The sequence below is a fragment of the Akebia trifoliata genome, chromosome 7 (assembly GCF_017979445.1).
Source record: "Akebia trifoliata isolate Shusen 1 chromosome 7, ASM1797944v1, whole genome shotgun sequence".
In the NCBI taxonomy this organism is placed as follows: domain Eukaryota; kingdom Viridiplantae; phylum Streptophyta; class Magnoliopsida; order Ranunculales; family Lardizabalaceae; genus Akebia; species Akebia trifoliata.
In genome coordinates this window covers 6,691,257-6,710,457 of record NC_141381.1, presented here as the reverse complement: position 1 = coordinate 6,710,457, position 19,201 = coordinate 6,691,257, and the positions used below count along the sequence as shown (strand labels likewise).

The window sequence follows — 19,201 nt, the reverse complement described above, 5'->3', positions numbered from 1 at the left end:
TTGTTGAATGGGGGTGCTTGACCGAATCCAATAACTTTTCATTTTCAGTTAAATTATTGTACATTGTTCTAATAAGGAACATGAAAAGGGATGAAAGGGGATTGGTTGACTCACATCACATCAATTTTTGTTGTATCGAAACCCCTTTTCCTTGTAAAATGCATCAGGAAGCTAAATTGAAGACTAATAAAAAGGTAAACTTGATTTATATCATGTACATCATTCTTGAAGTAGGGGAGTATATTTTTTAATAAAAATAAAGAAATAAAAACATATACACGATTGGGTAGAATTGGATGCATTGCATCATATCAATCTTAATGTTTATAGTGATCCAATTTCTAAAAGAGGGAAAAATACATGGAATTTGTTGGGATGTGTCACTAGCCCATCAAAATTTGATTAAAAAAGTGAGTTTTACATCATTTTTTTATGGTGGGGCGTATCACTTCGGCTTGGGTCCAATCAAATAAGCCCCGACTAGCTAAGTTAAAGAAATGTCAAATCAGTCCAACCCCAACTCAACTGATTCAAGACCCAATTTGGAATCCCAACTGGAACATGGGGGGTTAAATCTGAGTTCGACTCAGTCTAGTCAAATTTCATATAAAATTTGAGGAATCGACCGAGCCAAATGACTTGATCGAATAATATAACTAAATTTATTATTAAGGAATTCAATCGAGTCATAGGATTCAATTTATCAAGAACTCACCAAGTTAAAGAACTATTCAGTTTAGTTTACAAATAGAACTAGATTGATGACAAGAAATCGATTGTACCATGGCAGAACCAAACAACTCAAACTTGACCACCATTTCATCTGAGAGCTAGTGAAAAAATGATATATTGAGTTAGTAAATTGCAAAATCGAGGATCTACTTGCAAACATTTTCACGAAAGCTTTCCCGACAGACAAGTTGAAGAGATTACGTCTACTATTCAAGGGACTCCATTAAGTCAAGTACTTCGGCTCATTAATTGGGAACTTGATTGAGTCGAGGGACTTCATCGTTCAATAAATTAAATTTGTTAATCAAGAACATGATCAAGTCCATGATTTCGTCGAGCTAAGCAATTCAGTTTATATTTCAAGAATTTGCTGACTCAAAGGACTCTGTGGAATCAAAATTAACAATTGGGAATTCAACCAAATTCAATTCATAGAGTCAAGTGGGTTTGATTTAAGAAATCAATTTTTAAATGGGAATCGATCAAAATATGTTGTTCTATGTAAGGATACAGATCAACAACATTATGAATTACTATTATTATTATTAGAGTATATATTCTTTCAAAGACTTACTTTGTAGGGAAACTTAATGCAAAATCTGACTCATTGAGGGAGTTCTATCCATATCCCAAGTCGATCATAAAATACAACTTAACGCAAAACTGACTTTTTAAGGGTGTTCGGTACACATTTTAAGTTGATTGTGGGGGGTCACTTAACACAAAAATCTGACTCATTGAGAGAGTTCGGTCCAAATCTTAGGTCGATCATGGGGGATCACTTAGCACAACCCAATTCATTGAGGGAGTCATATCAAAATCCTAAGTCAGTTGTGAGGGACTACTTAGTGAAGTCTGATCATTTTGGGTTTCAAGCCTAGCCGTTTGGGGTCGGCTCATTGTTAAAGCCTTGGTTCGTAAGGAAAATCAAGCCTTACCATTTGGGATCAGTTCATTGTAAAAGTCTTAGTTTGTAAGGGGAATTAAGCTCGACTGCTTGTGATCAATTCGTTATTTAAGCTTTGGCTCATATGGAGAACCAAACTTGACCATTAGGGATCGATTCTTTGTTACTAAAGGCTTGATTCATGGGGGAACTAAGCCCAATCACTGAGGGTCGGTTTAATCATTTCCTATTCTTTAATAATTTGTTCATGAGGGACAAACCTGGCCATTGGGGATTAGTTTAATTGTTCTTGCCCATTAGAGTACCAAACCCGACAGTTGGGGTTCAATTTAATTGCTCACATTTTTTAAGCTTTAGTTCATTTGTTGGGAATCAAGCCCAATTGTTAGGGGTCAGATCTGTTTACTTAGTTCAATTTGAAAGTCAATCCCTACCCTTAGGAGTCAGATGTATAGGATTAAAAGCTTTGTTTCATCGAGGAACCAAGCTCAACTGTTAGGGGTCGATAATAGAATATTTTCATTACAACAACAAGGGAGTACAATGATAATAAAAGGAAATCACAAAAGGAAAATGGAAAATGTGTTTATTGGAAAAAATACATCAAAATTTGGGATGAGGTAAACCGTTGAAATAACATTGAAAATCGATTGACTAATGTGATGTAAATGGAATAATCAAGGCAAGAAAAAATGATGCAACAAACGAAAGGCGTGCTAGATTGGTTTATATAATACAACTACATGGCATAGGAAGTAAATGCATTGCCATTGGAAATGATAAAAGCTAGGTTTTGGAGTTGACAACTCGAAATCAAGGCAAAAACATTAATGGCATAGAGTTTGGACCTCGAATAAACATCTATGTGGTAAGTGGTCCATTAGTAGGAAGACACGAGTATTTAGTCTCATTTTTAATTTTTGGGGGCTAGGAAAAAATTCTGAACCCCTGAGAAAGGGTGTTGTAGACGGTATTTTTTGTACGGCACCTGAGGATGACATGGGATACCTTAGGATCCAAGTCTAACCTATTAGGAAAGTATAGGCATGAGATATTCATTATTGAACCTCAATACTATGTTGTTCGGAGTTGTCACCATTCTTTTTTAGAAATGAGTGTGAATAGGCATCCAAATTAATTTTTAGAAAAATTATTTTTTATGGCATTTTATAGTAACTGTTGTTCATGGAAAATGGTATGGCCTACCTAAGATGTATGTAAAAAGGTTCAGTTAAAAAACGAGGAAGGTGTTAGGCACCCTATTCTCTCCATCATAAGGTAGTTACATTTGAGACTTAACTTTGAAATATAGTTAAAGAAAAGAAAAAAAAATGCATGAGATGCATGAAGAGGTATGGGTATTTGCATAAAGTCGAAATGTATCTTTTGAGAAAATGAAGGTTTGATATTTTTATGAGACATGAAGGGACATCTTATAGAGAAGGATAACCCCACAAAGTCTACACTTTTGACATGAGTTTGAATGTTGGTTTAGGCTTTTAGAGAGATTCTATGGATTGAATTCTCTTAGAACCATAACCTTGAGGTATGGATACTTGACTAAAAACTTAGTGTTTCCATCTCATCAAAAGGGATTACACATTTCTTCATCATGGCCAAGTATGTGTGCACTGTGTACATTATGATGTTTGAAAAAATTAAATGGGTTAAAAAGGTTTCAACCTCTATCCTTTCAGCCAAATTATCTTATGCCTTTCATGCCATAAGTTGAGGTTTAAACTACTTGGGATGTAGAAGGGATCTCCATTACATGTTAAGAGTTTTCTAGAAAGAAAAAAAATAAAATAAGAAAATACAAATACTTATAATAAAATTAAATCTTAACCCACATCGCCTCTTGATAGTTTTGAATGGAAAAACATAAAGGTTCAGAGTCTTGGCTAAAAGTTGAAGTTAAGATATGGATGAGGGTTTTAGTTTGGAAACTTGTAAGTTAGAAAAAGTTAAAGGTTTCTTCGTAAAGATTTAGGTTAAGAGGAGGTTGAAAGAGTTGAGTAGGGATTTTAGTTGAGTTTAAGGTTGAAAGAAAGGGCTTGAGAGCATGAGTTACTCATGTAAAGTGAGATTGTTTAAAGAGTTTTTGGAGAATTTTTGTGAATAAAGTGATCAAACCCTAAAAATAAAGAGAAAGGACATGGGATTTTTGTTATTACTTTTGGGGATTTTTCATCTTCATAAAGGTAGATGTAGAATTTGTGAGATGAAATCTTAAAAGCGTTATTTGGTATTTGATTTTGCTAAAAAGATGTGAAAAGACAATATTTTTGGGAGAGTGAATGTGAAAGTGACATCCAAAAGTAATATGATAGGTAAAAAATAAACCTTGATTCATTTGTAAATAACAAATAAAATAAGGATTAATGTGAAAATGTGAAAAATTATTTTTGAGGGGATAAATGAGAGAGTGACATGTGTAAATGTGACGTAGTAGATAAAAAGTAGACTTTGATTCTCTTGTAAATAATCTAAAAAGTAATGGTAATGATACAAATTTAAAATTATGCCAATTAAAGTATGACATGTGTCTACTTTGGGGGAAAGATATAAGACCATAGACTTTTAGGGTTTGAATAATAATAACGGGCTTGGTAGTGGGTTTAAAATGAAAATGAAAATGGACTTGGACTTAAGTTATGGGTTTACTAAGGTTTGGATTTGGACTTGGGTCATGGGTTTAGGAAAAATTTAGACTTAAGTTAAGGTAATGAGTTTAGATAGAAATAGACTTATTTTAAGGGAATGAGTTTGGATAATAATAGACTTAAGATAGGATAATGAATTTGGATAAGAATGGATTTAAGTTAGGGTATGGATTTAGACATTTAGGTTAGAGAAGTGGGCTAGGATTTAGTAAAAATGAGCAAAAGATGTAATGCAGGAATGAAAATTTGTCAAATTGTACTTACGATGGATCATGAGCTCATTTAAAACCCTTAGGCTTTTATTTTGAAATTTTCCTTAAAAATTTTGAAATTTTCAACTGGGCTTGTAAAAATTAGGATGTTTATAAAAAGATCGGTGACTTGATTATAACCCTAGGGATGGGTTCAAGCTTAATTGGTTGGGGTGCAGATGAGTTAAGGACACATGGCAAAAAGACTCAATCAACTCAAAATTTCTACAAATCCGGGATTAGACATAGACAAAAGTAGTTAGAATATTTGATAAGGAAAAATCCCAAAATAAAATATCTAAAGAAGGAAAATATCTTAATTAGGTAAACTCTTAATGAAGATCCATTTAGTAAAATAGATAAGGATCGAATTGGAAAGGGGATTAAGGAAAATCCTAGTATTTTTTTTTTTCTATAAATATATGGACATGTACACTAAAATGTATGGTTTTTCACCCCATATTTGGTTACTCTGCTATTTTTTAAGTTTACCTGACTTGGACATCGAAAAGTTTGTGTTATAGGCACATCCAAAAGCATAGGAGGTGAAGATTACTAATCATTATTGTAGATCTCAAAGTAGTGTAAGTTTTTGTATCTACAAGTTCCATGCAATCAATGTGGGCATACTCAATGTTATTAATGGTTATAGGGTAAAAATGCACTTGTATATATTTGATATGTACTTGGGTTGGTTTTACATTTTTATTAATTAATTTATTAAGAATAATTGGAAGTAAAGAGAGATATTGTAATTAGGGTTGATTTGTAAGATACTAACTTCGTTTCGAGCACCTAGTCACCATTATAATAATAATAAACCACTCAACATACAATGTTCCACAAGCATATTACACTTTTTCATTTGTGGGGAGCTGTAAGTTGGAAGTTAATATCCTAACAAGTTAAAAAAGCCCTTTAAGATCCAACTCCCTACCGAAGTTGGAATCTCATTTTAGAGCTAATCCAACCATATAATTAGAATTGGATTCCTATTTGTATTCTCACTTGTAGGACCCAAATGAAAACCATGTTATTATATTTGTACCTTGGAAACTATTTTACCAAAAATGCAATATCGTTTTTGTATCTCATGAAAAGTTAATTTTGAAGTCGAAAAATGTAGAATGTTCAATTGATAGTTAAATATGTCAACTTTTGTCATATAATAGACAATAATATTTGAAGAGAGATATCTTTTATTTTGGGGGAAAGTTGAAGAGAGGGATTTTATTTTATATTGTGCCATGATCATCATTTATAATTTGATTATCAAAAATGTTATCCATTTGGTCCAATGGATTTGTAGAATATTATAATCATCTTTATCAAGCATGAAATTCAATTTGAACTTAGCAAAGGCCATCTAGCTCGACTAATTATGGTCTAATAGGGATTTAGGGTTCGCTAAGTCAAAATCCTTTTGGGCAATGCCAAGACTTAGCTTGGCCCATCTTGAACCCGCCTTTTTGATAGCCCATTAGTATATAAAATTGGAAGAACATTTTTTAAATTAATTTATAATCAAAACATAATCTTATTTTATTTCACCATCCTAATTTGATCAATTTCATTAATCAAGGGTTACTTCTTCATTTTCCTAAAGAAATCAGTCTACTTTTTTACAAAGATTTATTTTTGTTATTTTAACATGTAATTTTTTATTTATTTAATTACCGTAATTCCCTTGGGAATAGGGGTGTCAAAGCATATCCATTTAACTGAAATCGAATTGGAATTGGAATAACAAAACCCTATTTGGAATCCTTTTTTATTGGAATTGATACGAGTTGAGTTTAAAATGAAACCGAACACCAGAATCGTTAGGTTCAATCTAATGTGTCATGCCCTCAATCTAGGATCTAAATTTTCCCAAATCTTAAGGGTGGAGTAAAAAAAATCAAAATCTTAAAAGTTTAAATACGATGTAAATTACATCCAAATAATTTCGACGGAGTTTCTCTTAAAAATTAGACGTATGAAAAATTCCACCTGTATAGAAATACCTGCATAATAACAATCCATATATCTACTACATTCCAACAAGTATTCCAATCACCATATCATGTCTAGTATATATCATTTCAAAAAAATATATATAACTATAATTATAACCCAAAAGTGTATATACATCAACTACACATCCCACATCAATCAACAGATATCCACATCATTAATACTAATTCTATAACTCTCTGAACATATACGTATAAGAAGACATAACACATATGATGCTAATATATACAAGGAAGTTCAAAAGAACACAAAAATATTTCCAATAAACTATAATCTCATATCACATATAACATAAATAGTACTCATTATCATGATCATGTGATCCCTCTATATAATGTTCCCTATAAAAACAATTATCTCGATAATTAGGATATCTGTAATATTTTGTTGGTAAGGTGAATTATAAAGAAATTACTTAATAGTAACTTACATTTTAAATTAATAGTACTAAAATGAATCGCTAAACTAATTTTAAATTATTTTGTTAATTCTGATTTTGTAGTCGATATTACAATTTATTATAATTTGGTGATTGTGTTTTCTGTCTCAGGTTGACTATTAATCCCTAACGGAGATCAATCATTTGACATTTATAGATTGTAAATGATCATTTGACCAGTCAACTTCATCGTATCTCTGTAGTATGCATGTGTCATTAATCAATTTAGTCATCTACAAATCATTAAACTCTTATCATTATAAACTAATTGGTTGCTTCTGAAAAGAGTTATTGATTAATCTTATAAGCATTCATTATCCTTTTAATAGATAACAAAAATAATAATTATATTTTTTAAAATTCATTTAAAATAAATTAAATAAATTTGTAAGTGTGATGAAAATCTCAAGTATTCTAGAATTATAAATATGTAACAGTATATTGAAAGTAGTAAAGATGAATGTACACTGTCCTATGATTGTCATCTTAATTGTATCTCATACATCTATTACACAGTGCTCAAAAACACTCTGAACTTGAAGATCCCTCAACATAAACACATACAGTCAAGAGTCCCACTCTCAATTCTAATCAATCGAAGCTTTCATTCTCAATTCCAATTTAAACTTAAATATTTCATCATTTTTTTATAGATTATTACCCAATGAAAATACAATTTTAAAATAAGACATTTTAATAGTTTTTTAAATGAACACTTTACGAAAATTACTATGAAAATCAATTTATTTCGAATTGATTTTTTGATTAAACTCACTCAAATTCATATGTTTTTGTTCCACAATATTAAAATATCATAGAAAACATGTAAAACGAATTATTTTACAATTTGATGTAAGAATTTTAAATTTAAATCATAATAAATTTGAAATTAACTATCAAAATATAAATATAACATATTTCATTAAAAACTATACTATGAATTTAAAATTATAAGTTTCCTACTTTTACAGTTGGATTTTAATAATTGACTTAATTCGTTGATATACATAATAAATTTTCATGGCGTTACACAATTATTTCTCAAAATCAATTTATTTTATCATTTCTTTTTTATATTATAGATGATTTAAGGTATTCTTTCATTTCAAAATTAATGTATGTTATATAAAGTTTTTCAATTTTTCTTATAAACTATAGATTGGAGTTTAAAATAAGTTATTTCTTCTAAAAATTTATTATTTTTAAAGAAGATGAATTTTTATTTTTGAAAAAATTCATTATGTTTTTTTCTTTTTTTATCAGTGAAAATTCATTAAGGTGTAAGTTAATAATTTTGTAGATAATATATTAATTTTTTTGGAAAGAAAAAAGTTTTATAATAATTTGAAATACTTTTTTTTTTTCACATTCAATTCTTAAGTATTGGAATTGAAAAAAAATATAATGGTTATGGTTTTAAGTGCCTTAGGAACCATACCGAACCTAATCGAAACCGACCCATTGACACCCCTGCTTGGGAATAAGAGACTAAGGTTGTCAATGGGTTGAACTGGGTCGGGTTCATGATAGGCCTTAAATAACACCAATTTCAATTGGACCTCAAAATCATAACCCGAGCCTGATGTACTTATCACTATGCGTACCCCTATTCACATTTCTGTATTTGGAGTACCCAATAATCTTCATTAGAACAAAGAATCAATCAACATATAATGTCCACAAACACCATACACTTCTTCATTTGTGGGGAGTCGGAAGTTGGTATCCTAACAGCTTAGGAAGCGCTTCCAACTCCCCACTGAAGTTGAAAGTTCGTTTAAGAGCTAATCCAAATGCATAATTCAAATCTTAGATTCATGGGACGAATTATTACTTTGATTATGGATCAATCGGTTTTATTGCATATGTGCTCAATACCTTACTTAGATTACTTGAACATATTTGAACCACATATTTATCTGGTGAGACTTAGACCCAAATTATGGGAAGCTCATTCCCAGATATCAGACCAAATTTGGATGTGTAGTGCCATTTATTGCTTTAGAACATTTTGTTTTAATAATTTATGAGATGTAGAGAGATCATTATGCAAACTTTTCACAATTTTGGTATCTAAGGTCATATCAAATGATTTTCCCATGAGATAGTAAGGAAAATATTTTGTGTGCTTTCTTGGGCAAACCATTTGTCAGGAAAATAAGGAGCCTATGCAATCACATGGATAAAAATAAAATTTTCAAGTAAACGATTTTTTCTTGAAATCAAACACACCCTAAAATAATATATTACTTAAGTGAAAAAATAATACATCATACATAATGAGGTATGCCCTATCAAAAGTCATGGGAAATCGAAGTCAAGAAGACAAACTGAAACTAATGCAAGTTCTACACTTACAAAAAAAAAAAGAAATGTAAATTCACTCGTTTCTTATATGAAATTCTTCAACATTTCCCAAAAATTATCAACTGACTTTGAGATCAAATTTGCCACCTTAAACTTTACAAATAGAAAATAGAATGTTGGAAATCAAGAAAAATCTCTTGTGCTCCTCCCCCACTCCACGTGATGAACCTTCATTTGTCTTAATCTTCCAAATTCAAGTGTCTTTCAATAATATAAGTGGCACTTATGAGAGCATAATCGTCTATCAGTTTTCAGTCAAATCTTCAAGCACAATGGGTGTCCTTGCTTGCAAATACCACACTCAATTTGATCTTTTTTTTTCTCTCTCTCTATATATTTTTCTCCAAAAATTCACAATCCAAGAAGAATGTAATAAAAGAGAGTGATTGGCAACGCTATGATCATCCCAAAAATAACCCTGAAAATTCAAATAAATAGTGATTAGTTAAAGTTATTTTTCAAATTAAATAGCAATTAAGGGGGGTGTATGATTGCTAATTGGAAAAATATTCTCTCTCTCTCTCTCTCACACACACACACACACACACACACACAAAAAGCAAAATCTATTTCTTGGGGAAAATGGATTTCTCAATAAATTGTTTAATGTTTAATTGAGAATAGGGAAATGTCAATATATATATATATGATTTAGTTTTGGGGGTGTGGGTTATCATGATAAAAAGTTCAAAGTTTTGTACAATCTTAGAATAATATCTTGACTGAGATATTTATGTTTTAGCTAATAAAATCATAACGAAACACTGATCCTAAAAATATTCAATGTTTTGAGAATATTTCTATTTTCCTAAAAATATCTTGAATGTCTCAAAATGATTTGGCAGAAATAGTCTTAGATACATCAACCCGCAAAGAAAATCATTTTCTTTTGAAAATATATATATTTTCCAACGAAAATATAGGAAAAGGGTATTTTAGAAACACCCATTGTTAAATTGGTGATATTACATTTACCTCCCTTGACCGTAAGTCAATGTTACGTTTCTTGATAATTTAACATCAAATTTTGATTTTTTTTTTTTTTTTAAAAATTTTCAAAATGCTCCACACTGTTCAATCATCAAGAAAAAGCAACTTCAACTCTTAAAGTCAAGGGGAGTGTAAACCTTGTCTTTCAAAAAAATCATTTTTTCATAAAACCCTAAAAATTAATTTCTGTAAGAGAATTTACTTACGCCGTGCTGAGAATGGCTGGGTGAATATTGTACTCTTTAGCGAACACAAACGGAACGATTCCTTGAGGAAGTGCGGCCTGAGTTGAATTATTATTATTAATTATTATTGGGAAAACTCTTTGATTACGTACGTTGTCACCTAAACTTATTAATTAAGCAACTTACCTGAACGATTGCCACGTGGAGGAGAACGCCACGTAATCCAACAGCAAAAGAAGCTGCGGCCATTACTGCTGGGCCAATAAGGAATCTAACGGCCATGGCGAATGCGGCAACAGAATTTCCACATGCGATTATCTTCGGTTGGAGGAGAGCCATAAACAATCCTGTTTACACAACACAACAGAACAGAAACCAAACCAAAGCTGCGTAAAATATCATTAAAAACATTATTTTTGCTAAAATGCGCTGGCTATGGTTGTTCTCGTAAACCGACGCCACAGACCAGCACCGCAAATCACGTGTGCTGTGGTCCCCCCCGTCTGTCGACTGGTCGAGAGGTTCAATTTGAATTTATGGCCTAAGGTTTTCGGTGATAAGAGATGGACTGGAATTATCGTAAATACCCTTGAACAAGTAAATGTTAGTGGTTATTATTTGGTCCACGTTCTTGGATCAAACCAAAATTATCCACACGTGTGGCAGTTCAATCATGCCTTTAAAATCAAAACTTTAAGATTTGATTGGCACCTGTTGAGGTCGATTTCAACCCAAAACAATCTTATCTGATTAGGTCAATAATTTCAACATGATTTGATATATATATATATATGGGAGGCGTTCAACGCCATACAATTTAATAGTCATTTTAACAAATAAAATTCCATCGTTGGATATAGAGTAATTGGACAGTCGAGATTGAACTAAATAGTATCTGCATTTAAGTTGTGAATTTATGAGTTTTTTACATTGCCATCTCTCCTTTTTACCGTAATTAGTGCCACCTCCCTCGCACAATTAAAACGCAGATGTACATGAGAACAGAGAGTTCTCATTCTCACCTCTCTCTCCTGTTCTCATTCTCATTCTCTCTAACCTCTCCTTCTCTTCTCTTGCTAGAGCCCTCTCGTTGAAACCCTCGAACCTCACACACACACACACACACACACACTCTCTCTCTCTCTGCTGAAACCCTCGAGCTTCACTCTCATTTTCTTTCGTTGAAACCCTCAAATAACTACTATATACTCACTCGATCTCTCTCTCTCTCTCGCACGCGCACTCGCTCCGCTGAAACCCTCGAACCTAACTCTCATTCTCTTTTGCTGTGTGTTGGGTGTGAATCAAAGAAAGACTGGGTGGGTATGGTGCGTTCTTGACTCCCTTTCTTTCAAGGGTAAAAATGGAACAAATGTCTTGTAAAAAATTTGAAGGGTTGTTTGTAGTCTGTTGTGAAGCTTCAGCTCTTGAGGAAGAGCATTCAATATCAACCAAACCATTTAGAGAACCATTTCTTCCAATTGAATGTCACCCAACAAGAGCCTCTTAAATTGTTCTGGTCTTCTATATATAAGAACCATTGTTGTTTAAGAGAGAGCTGAAGGAGAGAGTGAGGTGAGAATGAGAACAGAAGAAGAGACTGAGGTGAGAATGAGAACTCTCTGTTCTCATGTACATCTGCGTTTTAATTGTACCAGGGAGGTGGCACCAATTACGATAAAAATGAGGGATGGCGCTGTAAAAAACTCATAAATTCACAACTTAAACGCAGATGCTATTTAGTTCAATCTCGACCGTTCAATTGCTCTATATCCAACGATGGAGTTTTGTTTGTTAAAACGACTGTTAAATTGTGAGGCGCTGAACGCCTCCCTATATATATATATATAAACTTACAAAATCAATCATAATTTGTAGAATTTTAGAAAAGAGGTTCTATTACTACACCAACTTTTGCTAAGACCATCCTAATTTATCACCAAACAATCAGCACACATCTTGAAGTGGAGTTAGCAAAAGTTGGTGTGGCAATCAAAGTTCTCTTTAAAAAAATTATTTATATATTTGGACTGACTTACAATGTCACATGAAAAATGGTACGGATGGCATATCAAGACTTATGTGCATTTTAACAATATATTAAAATAAATCTTGATAGTTAGATTTTATGTTTACAAACTAGGGGTCATGGAGTCATGTACTTTTCCAGAGCAATTGAAACTGATCTATATATTTATATGAAAAAAATAAATTTAATATGTTTAAAAAAAATTATGTAGTTATAAAATGGATTTCTAAACTAGGCAATCACAAAACCTCATTTTAAATCAATAAAAAAAATTTATATGAAATAATGTTGAAAATATTTAGGTTTTAAAGTAATTGTTTTGGTATATTCTTAAGTTAATTTATAGATGATGCAACTACAAAATCACATTATTTTTAAATATTTATATGAAAAAACAAGCGAAAATTGATTCAAAACAAACTCAGTCAACACTCTTCGAGTCAATTAACTCGTTGAGTCAGATTGGGTCATTTTTAACTTCATGGTTTCAACCAAAGGTTGAGAACACACGTGGAAAAAGAGCACATGCATCTCAATTAGACCAATATATATATATGGTTATGAAGCATCACCGGCTCTGTAACAGCCACCAGTCCGAGAGAAAACAGTAAACAGAATCAACTTTACCAGACAATGGGTCACTGACACTTTACAGAGATTTACCAGGCAGACCTAACTGTTCCATTTTTATTACAAAATCTTTTTTCAAATACTTTATAAATTTTGTTATTTAGTAAATCTTAGAGTGGTGATTCACATCATAAAATTTAAATGATTTGATGTCACAAGATTATAAAAGATAAAATTATAAGAATTTTGAAGAAAGATAAAAATAATTTTAAAAGTAAAATATTAATTTTTATTTGGGGAGTTCGATAATCATTCAATTTCAACGCTTACAATCAAGTTTAAAAAGATATATATATATATATATATATATATATATATATATATATGGGTCAGGTTCAAGGGCCATGTGAGAAAACATGTAAGAAAACTTTCGGTGGTAAATAAAATTTTAAAATATGGGTTAGAAATTTTAGATTGAGCTGATTTTTTGTGAGGATGATCTCTATGATGGGAAGATCATCCAAAAAAAAAATCAGCCCAATCTGAAACTTCTAACCCCATTAAAAGTGATTTAGAATGTGGACCGTCGATTTTTTTTCAATTTTTATCACTAATTTGTAAATCACTTTTGATGGATTTAGAGGTTTCTGATTGAGCTGATTTTTTGTGAGGATGATCTTCTCATCATAGTGACCATCTTTGCAAAAAATCAGCTCAATCCAAAACCTCTAACCCTTATTTTGAAAAACGAAAGTTTTCTTACATGTTTTCTCACATGGCCCTTGAACCTGACCCTATATATATATATATATAATATATATATATATTATATATATATATATATATATATATATATATATATATATATATATATATATATTTTTTTTTTAATTTTTCCATAAAAGATAAAAGCCTGTTTTGTTGGATCACTAATTTCACCATTTGATGTGGGCGTGATAAAGATGTTTGACCAAATAACAAACATGATAAAGTAAAAGGAGTTTTTATAATAAAATTGCAATAAATTTTGGTCTGCCAGATAAATCTCTCAAACATTTTAACAACAATGCGCAGCCTATATTATGAAAACAGCTGGAGCAAAGTGATGGTTGTTATGAAGGCATGAAGGCAACAGGTTCATGTTTGTGGTAGTAGCAGGTATGGACACACTCACCTAAGCTGAACATAGCCATTCCTAGCCCCGCATCAGAGAGAATTGAGATTGACTTCTCTATTATTTTCGGCATGGCCACGTGCCACCTAATATAACACATAAATATTAAAATATTAGACAAATTAAAAATATAATAATAATTTAAAATTCCAATGATTCAAGACATTACCTCTCGATATTCTTTTAAGAGTATATGAAATATCTCTTGAAAAATGTTCACATCGTTTTAGACCTTGCTACCGTGGATGTGTTTAAAGAATCATAGATGATTTTCATCAAGATACGAGTGAGAAGTATCTATGATTTTGTACACACTAACGTACCAAACGATGTCAATTTCAATGTTCCTTAAGCACGATTTATCTCTCATATACCTTCAAACTTATAACATAAACCTTGACCTTGGTCTTTTTTATAAACTAATGGAAAATGATTTAACTACCTCATGATTAATTTTGTGTAACTCAACTTGATAGGGTAACTCAAAATCTCAACTGACATATACCCTGTAAGAACCATTGTTTTTTTCCCGGATACACAATTACACATCCCAATAAAATGTGTAGTTGCATATCCCAAGGAAAAATCTACGATTCTTACACTTGCCACATGTAAGTGAGTTTTTGAGTTACCCTGCCAAGTTGCATTACAAAATCAACACTCTTATTTTTTATTAAATATTCACCAAAATATGGAGGGGCTATCTCTAAATCTCCCCTTTAAGGTGAGTTAAGTATATACCTCCACATTTTTAATATTTGAGATCCTTTTATTTTTTAGACTTCTTTTGTACATAATTGTCAAATGGCATAAATATCCCATATATATTTATTTATTGAATAATACCGAAGTGACTCAAGATTGTACCTCATAAGAGTGAAAAGCATCTATGGTTTGTATATACTTCAAGTGAATATATAAGTTACAATCTTGAGGTCAGTCTAGCAGGATTTTTTTTTTTTTTTTCCTATCAAGACTTTCTACAACAACAATAATCCTATCTTCTTAAGGTTTAAAATGGATGTAGTAAATCGAATCTTAAGTTTGAAAATAACTAATTTTTTAGGTCTAAAAATCAAAGTTTTAAGATATATCTGGCTTCGAAAGAAAATTTTAAGGCTGTTGGGTATTTGATGAAGATGAGAGCATTAAGGTCATCTTACATTAATCCACCACACAAACCTGTTTGAAGGGGAACGCCGTCAGTTTGAAAATATAAGGGTATCTCAAATATTCACCAAAACATGGAGGGTGTGTCTCTAAATATTTTTATTTTTCTTTTTTACTCACCGAAAAGCAACGAGAGACCAAATCAGACCAATTAGGCTTGAATACGTGTTAGGATTCCGGATAAGCTTCCTCCAAACCATGATCAAGATCAAACGAGTCATAACCATCGCCGGAGGCATCTGTCTCCCGGCACCGGAATCTGACACACCACCTACTCTTGGGTGTAGCTCCGCCGTCGAGTTTGATCCTAGCTTAGAGAAGTCTTCGCGACGTTCCTTCTCTCTCTCTTCTTCTCCCTCTCTGTTCCCTCCAAAACTAAAGTCCTCTCCTCCCAATCCCAAATCCCCACTTTGCGGTATAGCTTCACCATAAATAATTTAAAAAAAAATCAGAAAATTAAAAAAAAAAAAGAAGGCAAGGGGAGAGGCAGATTGATCAAAACAGAACAGTTGGTCGAAAATTGTGAAAATTTCCATTCAAATAATAAGTTAAATTACAAAAATACCCTTTTCATAAGGCGCTGTTTACAAACAAACATTGAGGGGGTATTTAAGTAATTTAAAACAGTTTTTCGAAACATGAGTAGAAAAAATAAGATAAAACTTCAAAATACGCTTAAAAAATAAGTTAATATTTTTTTTTTTTGTAAAAAGTTTAGTTTAAATAAAGGTATTTTAGTAATTTTAAATAGTTTTTCCTGTTTGGTAAAAAGTTTAGTTCAAAAGTGGTAATTCACAATTTCAGAATTACTATGAATACAGCAAAGAAACGGCAATTTCACAAATTTTATCACTCTTTTGATAATTTCCCTCAAAATTTTTATTTTTATTTTTTTCTTCGATATTTTACCTTTGTTTCCCCCGTTTTGAGGGTGATCTGCAACTAACATCCGGATCTCCTTAGCGCCATGATCGAACCGTCCAGATTGATCTGACGCACTGAAATCTGTACCACCGAAAACATGGAGTCCACCTCCTTCAGAAACAGGTGAAGCATTAGAGCTCCACACGAACATATGAAGCTCCTTCGCATCATGATTCGCTTTACTCTGCGGCTGGACCGTTTGCGTCTGCTGTTGTTGTTGATTCTTCATGTTCTTCGTTCCAGTACTAGAGATTTCCAAACTAGGCGCAGGATAAGAACCAGTAGTAGCAGACGGCGCAGGATAGAATCCAAACCTTGGCGAACTCATATTCTGCGCACCTGGTGCGCAATTCTCTTCAAAATTTGATGTTCTTGGAGTTGGACCTCTCGAAGACTGAACCGAGTACAAATCCGCTGGACCGAAATTCGACAATCGGGTTGGAAAACCTTGACAACCCATCATCGAATAAAAGTCAGAATTATTGAAATTGGATCCTCTTGGAGTCGGATTCCTCGAAGAACTCAAACTGTAAATCTCTGCTCCAGTGAGATTCGATGGACGAGGCGTTAACATCGAACGTCTAGAAGCGTTAGATTTCCTTACTTTAACATGAAGCTTTCCATCATCACCAATCTCTGCTTCAGTTTGCAAGAAATCTCGACCGTCCAATGAAACAACATCAGAATCAACTTTAAACGACACAATCGAAGCTGCGGTTTCTGGAAATTGTTCTAAAATCAAAATCTTCGCTCCTCGATATTCAAACAAGAACAATAGAAGAGTGTACCAAATTATACATTGTAGAACAACAATTTGAACCATTAAACTACCAGAGAACTCTCCGTACATAGCGATCAAGAGTGGAATCCCCATAACAAGAGTGTTAGGTAGTGTGCTTAGAGAGAAGATCGTGATCATCCATTCTAGACTTCCATTACGGGTGAAATTAGTCCAGATCGCGAGGAACACAAGCATGATCATTTTCTGTAACGTATCGGCCGCTATGAATCTAAAGTTCATCTCGTAAGGATTGTTAGTTGAGATGAAATGGAACGAAAGTAGAGGAACAGCGAAGACTGCGACGAATCGATTGATTCCTGAACATTGATCTGGTGAGAAAATCTTCCACCAACGAACCGAACCGTAAGCTAAGATCATTGCGACGTAGAGAGGAACAACAGCTGTTAGAACTGTGTATAGATCTTTCCATGAGATCATCTTCTTTGATTGAAAGAGAGAAAGATAGATATCGAATTAGTGTTTGTTCAGATCTTCTGGTTTTTGTGATGTTAGTGAGAGTGAGGGTTTGGGTTGGATGGCATTGATGGTAAATTTGAGATGTAATGAAGGGTAAAATGGGGAGAAAATTAAGAGAAACCGTTTAGTAACTAACTGTGAGGGATATTTGCCTTCAGAAGCTCTGCTGAAACTGAAGATCTGATTTCTTATATCGAAGAGGACGATCTACGGAGTTAGAGAGAGAAAATGTAGAGAGAGAGAGAGAGAGTGTGTGATTTGAGTTAAAATATATGGGAGAAAGGGAGAGTAGATTAGAGGAAGTGAAGTTATTGTAGTGAACTTATAGAGATTGGGGATTTGGGTTAGAGAGTAACTGTATAGTTGGGTTAATTTTTAACTAGGGTTAAGTTATAGTTAAAGATATTTCACTTTATCTGATATGAGATTGTCAATGACATGATACACTTTCTTTTTCTCAGTCTCTTTTTTCTCCCTGACTACTGTGGGGTCTTAATGATTGTCGATATATTTTCTTCTACTATTTTACAAATCACTTACGAGAAAAAATGGTGTCACGAAAATATAATTTTTTAGAAAATATTTTATTCTTCGATTTCACCAAGGATAAATGGTATCAAAGAGAGCTGTTTTTCAGTTTGAATCACGATAAGGTACAGTGGCCCGTTTTATAGAATAACAATGTTGTCTACGTGGCATGTTTTGGTTGGACTTAAACACATTTAGCTCCTAACCAAGCCATTTTCAATAATAAATGTGTTTAATATCGAATTAAATGTGTCACGTAAACATCGTATATTGTTATCAGGACTCATATATAATCTCTTGGAAGAAAGATTATTGAATTGCATCTATATCCCTTTTCTCTCATATTAATCCATGAAAGGAACAAGTGGATCTTTTGGGATACGACTTATTGTGAAATTCTTTTCCTCAACTAAACCATTTACCTGTGCAAATCCCAATCTTATCGTGGAGTTTCAACTTATATCTATTGAAATCAAGGGTGCACAGAGTCATTGATTTTTACTATTTCCAGGGTAGAGTTACTTAAAAGGCAGTGGGGCACTTGCCCCCATAAAACTTTGAGATACCCCTTATTTTCAACTAATTACATGTTTTATTTTCCTCGACTTCCTCTTTGCCCTCACTCCTCACCTCCCTCCAACTTTTGCCCCCCTCCCCTTCATTTTTTAAAAGAAGAAATTTCCTCTTGATTAAGTCTTCTCTCATAGACTAATTAAAAATGGCCTAAATATCATTTTCTTCAACTTCTAACAAAACACCTATCAATTTCTCTTCAAAATTATTCATCTACAAACTCTTCAAGTGTATCATTAACTACAGTTTGCCCCATTTTACAAATAAAAAATAAAAAATTATGGCTCCGCTCCGACTATTTTGTTTTCATTTCTTTTGAAAATGTATTTTATGAATTTATATGTGATTTGTCCAATCGTCATACCGCAAAAATTCTATCGTTTCGATTAAAGATAACCATGGTGATACACGGGTGGAAAGTGAAA

The 19,201-nt window shown here is 32.5% G+C and overlaps 1 protein-coding gene across 1 annotated transcript; it reads right to left on the bottom strand.

The window, feature by feature from the left end:
• Window positions 1–9,316: 9,316 nt before the first annotated feature.
• On the bottom strand, window positions 9,317–17,970 carry LOC147398136 (auxin efflux carrier component 7-like). Its single transcript, XM_086447291.1, has 6 exons — window positions 16,403–17,970; window positions 15,614–15,914; window positions 14,324–14,409; window positions 10,737–10,897; window positions 10,572–10,648; window positions 9,317–9,793 (listed from the first exon to the last, which is right to left on the bottom strand). Exons 1-6 carry the CDS (start codon window positions 17,634–17,636, stop codon window positions 9,727–9,729), a joined length of 1,926 nt encoding a protein of 641 aa, XP_086303417.1. The 5' UTR covers window positions 17,637–17,970; the 3' UTR covers window positions 9,317–9,726.
• Window positions 17,971–19,201: the final 1,231 nt, after the last annotated feature.

What these genes read in the sequence shown, in the direction of transcription:
- LOC147398136 (XM_086447291.1), bottom strand. Translation starts at nt 17,636, where the DNA reads ATGATCTCATGGAAAGATCTATACACAGTTCTAACAGCTGTTGTTCCT. An exon ending in TGGTCTCTCGTTGCTTTTCG is followed by an intron (nt 14,410 to 15,613) that starts GTGAGTAAAAAA and finishes GTGTTATATTAG; the next exon opens with GTGGCACGTGGCCATGCCGA. An exon ending in AATGGCTATGTTCAGCTTAG is followed by an intron (nt 10,898 to 14,323) that starts GTGAGTGTGTCC and finishes TTGTGTAAACAG; the next exon opens with GATTGTTTATGGCTCTCCTC.